The sequence below is a fragment of the Gobio gobio genome (assembly GCF_949357685.1).
Source record: "Gobio gobio genome assembly, chromosome: 23".
In the NCBI taxonomy this organism is placed as follows: domain Eukaryota; kingdom Metazoa; phylum Chordata; class Actinopteri; order Cypriniformes; family Gobionidae; genus Gobio; species Gobio gobio.
Genome location: NC_137119.1, coordinates 29,228,860 through 29,241,243, shown reverse-complemented (window position 1 = coordinate 29,241,243; position 12,384 = coordinate 29,228,860). Strand labels below are relative to the sequence as shown.

General features: G+C 36.4%; 1 protein-coding gene across 1 annotated transcript; it reads left to right on the top strand.

The window, feature by feature from the left end:
* Positions 1-2,261: 2,261 nt before the first annotated feature.
* On the top strand, positions 2,262-10,887 carry hhla2b.1 (HERV-H LTR-associating 2b, tandem duplicate 1). Its single transcript, XM_079805464.1, has 8 exons — positions 2,262-2,356; positions 2,895-2,977; positions 3,564-3,872; positions 5,682-5,960; positions 6,164-6,487; positions 9,732-9,839; positions 9,940-9,999; positions 10,084-10,887. The coding sequence occupies exons 2-8, from the start codon at positions 2,908-2,910 to the stop codon at positions 10,158-10,160; spliced, it is 1,227 nt and encodes a 408-aa protein (XP_079661590.1). The 5' UTR covers positions 2,262-2,356; positions 2,895-2,907; the 3' UTR covers positions 10,161-10,887.
* The last annotated feature ends 1,497 nt before the right edge of the window (positions 10,888-12,384 follow it).

Here is a 12,384-nt window from a genome sequence, read left to right as displayed (position 1 = left end):
AGTGGGCTCCACAAACATTAACACCCTTGATGACCAGCAAAACTGACTGAAAATTTGCTTTTGCTTAGTCTTTCATTCAGAAACATAAATCTAACCTTTAATTTAAGTTAATTTACATAAAATATAAATGTGCAATGTAAATATGGTTTTCTCCCATAGACTCTAGACTAGAAATATGGATGTATAGTAACCGTGACGTTACCCATAGGTTTCTAAAGAGCATTTTTTAAAGCCTTAAAGGGATAGTTCACCCAAAAATGAAAATTATCCCATGATTTACTCACCCTCAAGTCATCCTAGGTGAACATGACATTCTTCTTTCAGACGAATAACATCGGAGTTATATTAAAAAAGTCCAGGCTAATCCAAGCTTTATAATGGCAGTAATAGTTGCTCTGTTTTTGAAGTGTATAAAAAAATGCATCTGTCCGTCAAATAATGTACTCCACACGGCTCTGGGGGTATAATAAAGGCCTTCTGAAGCGAATCAATGCGTTTGTGTAAGAAAAATATCCATATTTAAAACTTTATAAAGTAAAGTTCCGGCCGATCGCCTTCCATGGAAAAAGTGTTCAAAATGCTTGAGCGTAACTGGTGGTGTAAGCATTTTCAACTGCCGAGGTACTTTCAACACTTCTTCCATAAGTTGAATATGGAAGGCGATCGGCCGAAACTTTACTTTATAAAGTTTTAAATATGGATATTTTTCTTACACGAACACATTGATTCGCTTCAGAAGGCCTTTATTAAAGAACACGCCGACTTTTTGGGACTTTATATTATTCGTCGTATCCCCCAGAGTTAGATAAGTCCATCAAATTCTCATCTCCATGCGTGCCATAACTCTGTCTGACGCAACCACCGCTACCCTAGCTTAGCACAAAGACTGGAGGTAAACGGCTCCAGCTAGCCTACTGCTCAATAAGTGACTAAATAACTCCAACATTTTCCTATTTACATGTTGTGATGTGTATAGTTACATCGTGTACTAAGACCGACGGAAAATGAAGAGTTGTGATTTTCTAGGCCGATATGGCTAGGAACTATTCTCTTATTCTTGTGTAATAATCAAGGAACTTTGAGCCGTACCATGGGTTCAGCGGCGCAATGATATTACACAGTGCCTGAAAATAGTCCCCAGCACAGTCCCTGTGTAAGCAAGTTGTCACGTTGGTCATGTTGACGGAAGTTAGCCTATTTCCAGGCACAGTCTTAGTACACGATGACACTGATCCAAAGCACATCTCAAAATAAATGACTGAATATAGTTCACAGACCACAGAATGAATGTTTTGCAATGGACATAGCAGTCCTCTGACCCAAACCTCATAAAAAATAAAAAAAAACCTGTGGGATGAGCTGAACAAAAGAGTCCACAAGCATGGCCCTCTGAATCTGAAGAGATTCTGTATGGAGGAATGAACTCAAATCTCTTGCCATATGTTCATCAACCTAATTACACATTATAGTAGAAGACCCAGAGCTGTTTGGCAAAGGGAGGTTGCAAAGTATTAAATGAAGTGGTGCCGATAATTGTGGAATACATATATTTCAGAAAGATTATATATTTTGTTAACTATTTGAATTGAATTAAAGATTACATTTTTTGAGGAGAAATTGCACAAACAAATTTTCAGACAGTTTTACTCATATTTACCAAAGGTGCCATTGTGCCAATATTTGTGGAGCCCACTGTATAATGTATATGATGTCTATTTTTATATTAGCATGTTTCGGGGGCAACTTATATAACATCAAATATTGTAATAATGAGTGTAATCATTTAACTTTCATGGAAATAGCTCATATTTCATAGGAATATTGTTCATGTTTACCCTATTTACCTGTTGTGCCATCCCAACAACTGAAAACATATAATTACTGTAAATCATTAAATATTGTGAAAGTTTCATGAGATGTAAACTACCATTTGAACGTTTTTTCAAGTTTCAAGTTTGTCTAGATAAATAAATACATTTGCATAAAGAAAGCCTATTTTGAAAGCCTAAATTAATCCAATACAAATTATAAATACAAAATAATCTTATTCTTTCCTTACCTTTTTAAAAAACATTTTGGTATGTCCTCTACAAATAATAATAATAATAATAATTGGGGTTCAGCAATTACAGGAAGGCCTATATTGTTTTTTAGAACATTCCATATTTTGAGTCAAAAAGTGTTTTTCACTCAATGAAAAATTCTAAAACTCCACCCATTCATGTAACACCCCTAAAGTGGCAGGCCTACGCTGATACTATGAATGTGTGTATTCTTAAAATAAACAAGTCAGTCTACTCAGAGTCTAGTTCACCAGCAGAGAAGAGGCTTCCGTCCACAATCAAAACACACACACGTGAGTCTGCCTTTTGAATCATAACCACAGTTAAAGCATAAGAGAGCCTAAAATATTGTCATTACTTTGCTAATTAACTAATAATGACAGAGAGACCATCATTTAAATTGCGTAATCATCTACTATATGCTTTTGAGATTTGTTTAATTCTGAAGTGAATCATTTTATCGTATTGCTTTATGTGCTCTTATTTAGATATGTGAGTTTGTTGAATTTAATTTGTTAGTACATGTTAGGAGATTTCTGTCTTCAAATGCTTTGATATCTTGAGTAATCTCAAGAGTGTACCTGATCCAGAAGATTCTACTTTCAAAAGAAAGAATGTGATTGACAGATTTCACACAAGATAAAAACAATGAGGATTAAGCTCAAGATTCATGCTAAATGTCATAGAAATAAAGGGTAACGTCAAAATGATAGGATTTATCAATTTATTCTTAAAAGTTTCAATGCTTCTGACATTCCTAGTGAATAATGATTTATTGTTTATATACACCCAATATACAAGATGAAGAGTGCTTTTTTTTTTTTCCTATAGTTCAAAGAGAGCAATGACGGCAGCACCTTGGACTCGTTTGATATTGGTGTGGATTATTGCTGATACAACTGGGAAAACTCCAGGTAATACTCTTTTAACTACAAGACTTCAACACCTTCCCTTCTGTAGGCCAAACGTGCACAGCTTCACTAGAACATTTTTCATAAGATTCCCTGGTTTAATTGAACAATTCATCGTCTCAGACCCACCATGAAGTCATTACATGACCACTAGAGTCTAAAAGAAACTGAGCTCAGCGTTTTTATAGCACAGCATTTTTCATCTGTGCCTTACATTTGACATATTTAGTAAAAACAGAAAGTTTAGTAAAACCGGCCATACAAAACTTCTACTTCTGACTACTAAATCTGACAACCAAAACACTGGCCTGATTAATTGTCTGATGTTTATCGTCAACATGGAAAACCAGCATTTCAGCCCTGTTTTTGAACTATGACCTAAATATTTTCAGGTCAATTTATAGATCTCAAAATGTATTCCGATCGACTTCGGAAACCAAGAACAAATCGTGCCCTCCCATGAATATGATAATTAAGTATATGATCAGTATAAACAGATTTGACATTTAACTTAACCTTTCAGAGTGACTGATGATAAGACAAAACAACGTATTTGACATCTCATTTACCCCCTTCGCCACAACTCTAGATATCCAGGTAACCTGCATGTTCTCAGAAGATTGTGTCCTACCATGTGTCTTTGAAGCAGTTGGAGATGAGATCGTATACTGGTTCAGACAGAATATTCTGATCCACAGTTATGAACAAGGAAGCGGCCTGTTAGATCAGCCAGATCAACACTACAACAACAGGACGTCACTATTCACTGAAGTGGTTTCCTCTGGTAATGCATCTCTTCATATCCAGAAGAGCGGCCCACAGGACAGGGGGAAGTACAGGTGTCTTGTCACCAGCAGTGGAGAAACTAGTGAGCACTTCATCATAGTCAAGGTAGAAGGTGGGTTATCACAAGTTTATGTTCAAGAGTTTAGCAATCATAAATGAAAATTATATAGAAAATAATTTGACCATCACTTCAATCTGATAACGGCACTTACGTTGAATAGGGGACAAAATAAGGCCTGAAACTCTTACATAAATGAATGCATTATACATAAAGCTTTAAAGGAATAGTAAAGGAAAAATTGTCACCATACACTCACCCTCAAGTTGTTCCACACCTGTATGAATTTCTTTGTTCTGCTTAACACAAAATAAGATATTTTGAAGAATGTCAGTAATCAAACAGTTGATAGACCCCATAGACTTCCATTGTATTTTTTTCCCCTACTATGAAAGTCAATGGGGTCCATCAACTGTTTAGTTCCCCATATTCTTCAATGTATCTTCTTTTGTGGACTGTAATTACTTGAGAGTGAGTAAATGATGACCGAATTTTCATTTTTGGGTGAACTATCCCTTTAAATAAAGTGTTACTGTATTTTTTTTTTTTTTTTTTTTTTTTTACTGATCCTTTAAAAATACATTTAATTGGACATAGCATCCTGGAAGATAATTTTAGGAAAAGCATGACAAATATAATTACTTAAATATAATATAGATGCTTATAACATTTAAACAGTAGGAGGCATTGTTATTGTAATAAGAAACGGAGTGTCTATTTACACCAAGTGCAAATAGCGTGCCTTGTTGGCAAGTGCTATTCACACCAGCTCCACCTAACAATGCCTGGCTGGGCCAAACCATAAGATAACCAAAAGACGTGCATATTTCAACTTCTTCAGAGGCATAGTCAGTAAAGTGTAAGGCTTAAGGATCAAGGTTTTGACACGATCGACCCAGGTTCGAATCGATTATATCACTATTTTCACTTAGTATGCTATTTGCACTTAATGTAAATATCATCTATGACTAAGAAAGAATGTTATTTTCATTAAATAGAATCTAGTTGCTATTTAGACTTGCACTATCGCTATTGCTATTCAGTCAGGGCAGTTAGTGTCGTCTATATAATGCAACATTTAACAACAAAATTTAAAATTACAGCAAAATGCCCTACCAGGGTAGAGCTAGTATATACTCAAATGTACTACAACTACATTTCTACACCACAAGGATCAAAATTTATAGGCAGAACATAAGTAACTTTCACAATTTCACAACTTTTATCCAAACTGCCATAGTCTCCCAGTCAGGAATTATATATTATATTATATTAGACGTAACTATGCCATTAAAAAAGCTTTCAAAAAGTTAATCAGAATTATAACCAGTAAAATGTTGAAATGTTCCTATTTATCATTTATGCCACAGCAATCATACAAGACTTAAAGGCATAGTTCACCCAAAAATGAAAATGATCCCATGATTTACTCACCCTCAAGTCATCCTAGGTGTATATGACATTATTCTTTCAGATGAATACAATCAGAGTTATATTAAAAACATCCTGGCTCTTCCAAGCTTTATAATGGCAGTGAATGGATGTTTCTGGGGGGGGCGAAGCAATGCATTTGTGCATATTTAAAACTTTACGAACTTCTGTAATCTCTAACTTCCGCTGACATAGGACGCTCCGGTGAGAGCGTTCGTCACCGGAATTTACACTACACCTGCCATTAGCTTGGAAGAGCCAGCACATTTTTTAATATAACTCACATTGTATTCGTCTGAAAGAAGAATGTCATATACACCTAGGATGACTTGAGAGTGAGTAAATCATGGGATATTTTCATTTTTGGGTGAACTTTCCCTTTAAAACTGATAATGACACCGTAACCAACAACAAATAACCCTGTCATTCCAGCCCCTATCCACTCAGTGAGCCTAAAGACGACACGTCTCAGTGGTTTCGAGGAAGTCATATGCTCCACCCGAGACGTCTACCCCGCTCCCCGTGTAACCATGTTCACAGAGCCAGCCGTTCCGCCTGACGTCCTCCAACCCTTCACACGCAAAACACCCGACAAACAAGGCCGGTACTCGGTGGAGAGCAAGATCAGGAAGCTGAAAGATCTGACCTACATCTGCCTCGTCCAATCATTCTACAAGTCTCAGACATGGAGGACATCACTGCAGGAGAAAGGTTTGATCTCACCGAGTAAATTCATGTTACATTGCATTTCATCATCATTATTATTACATGACATTGCATCACCAAATATTTCCATCACCAACCAAACAATTACATGCAGACAAGAGAGCACAGTGCACCACAATGTTTCTCCCGCCTTACTGACCTTTCAAATAGCCCCTAATTAGTATTTTAACCCATTTTCAATTGAACAGAAATATTTAGCATCGAAGGTCAGGACTTCAATATCCCTTGCGTGGCCCCATGGAACCTGCAGAACTTCACACTGACATGGTCCTTCACCAAAGGACACGAGTCCTCAACCGTCTACACCTATGACAGCCTTACACAGCTGAGCTCCAGCGTTTGGAAGGAGAAGGCGCGACTGGTGACCCCCAGGGGTCAAGGTGGGGACGGCTCACTGCAGCTACGCAGCCTACTGAGACTGGAGCACACTGGTACCTACACATGCACCCTCTCTGCTCTCCAGACCAAACATGAGGTCCATACTAGAGTCAACATCATACCGGCGATAACTGGTGAGAACATGTTATACCCTGTAAAATTTCACAAATAACAGTATTTTTCTTTATAAAGCATACACACTCCCATAGCAATTTGTAACCATTCGACATTTTGGCAAATTGGTGGTTAATTCATATGAATTTGTGCAATCTCATATTGTATGTATGTAATACGATCTGCTTACGATCTGTCAGTGGGGACACTGACGGTAAGGTATAGGGGAGGGATGGACCTTGCTAATTGTTTTTTTCTAAAAATCATATACAAATAACCAAATCATACAAAGTCATATGAAATTGCCACCTTGTAAAATAGTTACATTTTCCTCATGAGATCAGGTTGTGAAATCTGATTCATATATATATATATATATATATATATATATATATATATATATATATATATATATATATTTTTTTTTTTTTTTTTTTTTTTTTAATTAAATTAAATTAAATTAAAAGAAATAAACATTTGAAATATATCAGTATGTGTGTAATGAATTAATATAATATACAAGTTTCACTTTTTGAATGGAATTAGTGAAATACATCAACTTTTGATGATATTCTAATTATATGACCAGCACCTGTATGTATGTATATATATATATATACATACAGGTGCTGGTCATATAATTACACACAGACTGATATATTTAAAATGTTTATTTCTTTTATGATTATGATTATAACTGACAATTAAGGAAAATCCCAAATTCAGTATCTCAGAAAATTAGAATATTGTGAAAAGGTTCAATATTGAAGACACCAGGTGCCACACTCTAATCAGCTAATTAACTCAAAACACCTGCAAAGGCCTTTAAATGGTCTCTCAGTCTAGTTCTGTAGGCTACACAATCATGGGGAAGACTGCTGACCAGACAGTTGTCCAAAAGACGACCATTGACACCTTGCACAAGGAGGGCAAGACACAAAAGGTCATTGCAAAAGAAGCTGGCTGTTCACAGAGCTCTGTGCCCAAGCACATTAATAGAGAGGCGAAGGGAAGGAAAAGATGTGGTAGAAAAAAAGTGTACAAGCAATAGGGATAACCGCACCCTGGAGAGGATTGTGAAACAAAACCCATTCAAAAATGTGGGGGAGATTCACAAAAAGTGGACTGCAGCTGGAGTCAGTGCTTCAAGAACCACTACACACAGACGTATGCAAGACATGGGTTTCAGCTGTCGCATTCCTTGTGTCAAGCCACTCTTGAACAACAGACAGCGTCAGAAGCGTCTCGTCTGGGCTAAAGACAAAAAGGACTGGACTGCTGCTGAGTGGTCCAAAGTTATGTTCTCTGATGAAAGTAAATTTTGCATTTCCTTTGGAAATCAGGGTCCCAGAGTCTGGAGGAAGAGAGGAGAGGCACACAATCCACGTTGCTTGAGGTCCAGTGTAAAGTTTCCACAGTCAGTGATGGTTTGGGGTGCCATGTCATCTGCTGGTGTTGGTCCACTGTGTTTTCTGAGGTCCAAGGTCAACGCAGCTGTATACCAGGAAGTTTTAGAGCACTTCATGCTGACCAACTTTATGGAGATAAGACAAAACAACGTATTTGACATCTCATTTACCCCCTTCGCCACAACTCTAGATTATGCAGATTTCATTTTCCAACAGGACTTGGCACCTGCACACAGTGCCAAAGCAACCAGTACTTGGTTTAAGGACCATGGTATCCCTGTTCTTAATTGGCCAGCAAACTCCCCTGACCTTGACCCCATAGAAAATCCATGGGGTATTGTGAAGAGGAAGATGCGATATGCCAGACCCAACAATGCAGAAGAGCTGAAGGCCACTATCAAAGCAACCTGGGCTCTCATAACACCTGAGCAGTGCCACAGACTGATCGACTCCATGCAACGCCGCATTGCTGCAGTAATTCAGGCAAAAGGAGCCCCTACTAAGTATTAAGTGCTGTACATGCTCATACTTTTCATGTTCATACTTTTCAGTTGGCCAAGATTTCTAAAAATCCTTTCTTTGTCTTAAAGAAAGGTCTTAAGTAATATTCAAATTTTCTGAGATACTGAATTTGGGATTTTCCTTAGTTGTCAGTTATAATCATAATCATAAAAGAAATAAACATTTTAAATATATCAGTCTGTGTGTAATGAACGAATATATATACAAGTTTCACTTTTCGAATGGAATTAGTGAAATACAGTAAATCAACTTTTTGATGATATTCTAATTATATGACCAGCACATGTATATAGTTGCTTAGCTACTGAGAATATCACTATTATTATAAATAAATCATTATTTAATGAAGACTAGTATATCTTATAGCTATAGTTGCTCTTTTATAAAAGGCTCACTCTTGTTATACCTGACCTTTTGAGCTCTGTTCCTTAGAACATATTTTTTATTAGAGTATATCTGACTTTCATAAATACGCACTGGTCAAGCTTGATGAGCGCCTACACTTTGTTAATTATATAACTTGAATATTTTCACAATGGCAATAAAATGAATACAGTGGACATGATGAAAATAAAAATATAATCTTTGTTGTTGCTCAATGGGTGACTGAGCGCAAGTTTACATTAGTTTTAAACTTGTTTAACTTTTTTGATAGTTTCATTAAGATTTCTGTAATGTTATAAAACTTATTTTTAGAGTGAGACAAACCAACTGATACCACACAATCACAGAAAGATAAAAAAAAAAATTCCAGAAAGATTAAAATCCATTTGTACTTACAAATGCTTGTGATGTCACTTCCTGAATGATGATGTCAGTAAGGAAGTGGCTTAATTGTTCTATTGCAAAACAGAATGAAAAGTGATATCAAAGATAATGGAATCACTTAAATTGAAAACAATTATTCAAATTAAAACAAAATTAACATTTTAACTAGACAAAAACGGGGAAATAAAGACCAAATAAGGCCATACTTCTAACTGTGACGCTGACATTTCTATAAAAGGATACGAAGTTATAGGATTTCCATTGTTTAAAATGAATATGTTAATGGTTTATCCTGCACATTAAAATGCTACATTAAAAATTTACTGCATATTAAATAAAACAAGAGCTCCACGAATCTGTAAATAACAATGATTGTACCGCAGTCCCATTGCCTACTCTTGAACACAAAGCCTTTGGTAGATGATTATTTCAGCTAACTAATCAGCAATGCTGAAATTTAATTAATTCAAGACAAAATAATCAGCATTTGTTTCAGATCTACGCTCAACTAAGAACGTATTTTCTTTGTATTTCGTTGACTATACAATTTGTTTCTGTGTCGCAGCTCAAATACTGTCCAAAAGCTCCACCCACAGGTGGATTCCTGCTACTATCATCACAGGCCTTGCAGTCACTGTAGTCGCAACAATCATATGGACTATAACATGTAAAGGTATGGATTACCATAATCTCCTAAATATTTATTTGAAATGTATATAGGCCCTACTTATATTTAAAATATGTGTCCAACAATTATATCTTCTTCAAACCAGTTGGCTGTTCAAAATCAAGTCAAACCCAAGTAGAGGCTGCAGAGATGCAACCAATCAGAGGTTTGTGTTTGTGGTAACAGTTACGAAATAATTATAGGCTACTCCTCACTGCATCACATTCACAGATCACCCTATGCTTTACAGTGACTGATGCAAACAGTGGAGCTCTATTTGATGATACCTGCTCAACGGAAGAAGAGATCGCCAACAGACCTGCATGAGAATGGAGGAAAAGTGTGTTTACAGTAGGTAGGCTATAGATGGAACTCCAGCAATCTGAACCACTTTCCAGTCCTTCCTTCAAATGCTGAAAAGTGATGGATTTGCTGTCAGGATAAAAGAAGAGACTGGAAGTATTTATATAGGCTATATTTATAACTATTCTTATTATTATTAATTGTTGTTGTTGTCTAATGTCTAAATACTTACAGTAATCATGACATAAAAACCATCCAGTGTTTAATTTCTGTTTCTTTTGTATGAACTTGTGGCTTGTGTTAACCTCCTATGACCCAGGAAAACAAAGTCTTTTGAATATAGTTTTTGTCATGGCATTACATGCATAAGAAACAAAACCTTTTTTCGAAAAATGATATTTTATATGTTATGCTATGTCCTTGTAAGTGGACACCGGGACTAAATAAAAATAAAATGACATGAAATGAAATGACATTCATAGGCAAAAACAATGGGATATATTTTCATTCACCAATCAGTTTTCAGGTTTCAGGATTTTTTTTTTTTTAACCAAACTTTGTTTAAAGATGATTCTCATCTCAACTATGTTATGAAAGATATAACGGAATTAATTGATATACTTTATAAAATATGTGGGTAAAATGGCCATACATCGGTTTTCCCATTCAATGCAATGTATCTATACACTGTATCTCATATGCATATTAATGTGTTCTTGGAGCAACATGTAATAAAAAAGAATTGTCTCCCAAAATGCCTGATAAACATGATTTAAGTCCCGGTGTCCTCTACAGTGGACATGTATGAAATCAATTCCCTGTTTTGTAACAGAAAGTCCTATTTTGATTAGAGATGTTTAACATTTTCCTGATATGTTGATTTATAACAAACTATTTGAAAATTAGTCAGATTTAAATGATGAAATATTATCATTTCTCCATAAGAGTGCTAAATTTGATCATTCAGTCATTTTTAAAGACCGAGGAGAAATTGCTGTCCTGGTGCAACCTCAAAAAATGGTATCTCTGAAAAGCCCTGAATGTGCTCTTTAACTGTGACATGTATGGTGTCAGAGAAATTAACTCAAATATAATGTCCTCGTACGAGGACAGTGGCACCCAGGAGGTTAAATGTTGTGCATGCTACGGGTGCTGGTCATATAATTAGAATATCATCAAAAAGTTGATTTATTTTACTACTTCCATTCAAAAAGTGAAACTTGTATATATTATATTCATTCATTACACACAGACTGGTATATTTAAAATGTTTATTTCTTTTAATTTTGATGATTATAACTGATAACTATGGAAAATCCTAAATTCAGCATTTAAGAAAATTAGAATATAACTTAAGACCAATAGAAAGAAAGGATTTTTAGAAATCTTGGCCAAATGAAAAGTATGAACATGAAAGTATGAGCATGTACAGCACTCAATACTTAGTTGGGGCTCCTTTTGCCTGAATTACTGCAACAATGCTGCGTGGCATGGAGTCGATTAGGTGTTATGAGAGCCCAGGTTGCTCTGATAGTGGCCTTCAGCTCTTCTGCATTGTTGGGTCTGGCATATCGCATCTTCCTCTTCACAAAACCCCATGGATTTTCTAATTAAGAACAGGGATACCATGGTCCTTAAACCAGGTACTGGTTGCTTTGGCACTGTGTGCAGGTGCCAAGTCCTGTTGGAAAAGGAAATCTGCATCTCCATAAAGTTGGTCAGCAGCAGGAAGCATGAAGTGCTCTAAAACTTCCTGGTATACAGCTGCGTTGACCTTGGATCTCAGAAAACACAGTGGACCAACACCAGCAGATGACATGGCACCCCAAACCATCACTGACTGTGGAAACTTTACACTGGACCTCAAGCAACGTGGATTGTGTGCCTCTCCTCTCTTCCTCCAGACTATGGGACCCTGATTTCCAAAGGAAATGCTAAATTGACTTTCATCAGAGAACATAACTTTGGACCACTCAGCAGCAGTCCAGTCCTTTTTGTCTTTAGCCCAGACGAGACGCTTCTGACGCTGTCTGTTGTTCAAGAGTGGCTTGACACAAGGAATGCGACAGCTGAAACCCATGTCTTGCATACGTCTGTGCGTTGTGGTTCTTGAAGCACTGACTCCAGCTGCAGTCCAGTCTTTGTGAATCTCCCCCACATTTTTGAATGGGTTTTGTTTCACAATCCTCTCCAGGGTGCGGTTATCCCTATTGTTTGTACACTTTTTTTCTACCACATCTTTTCCTTC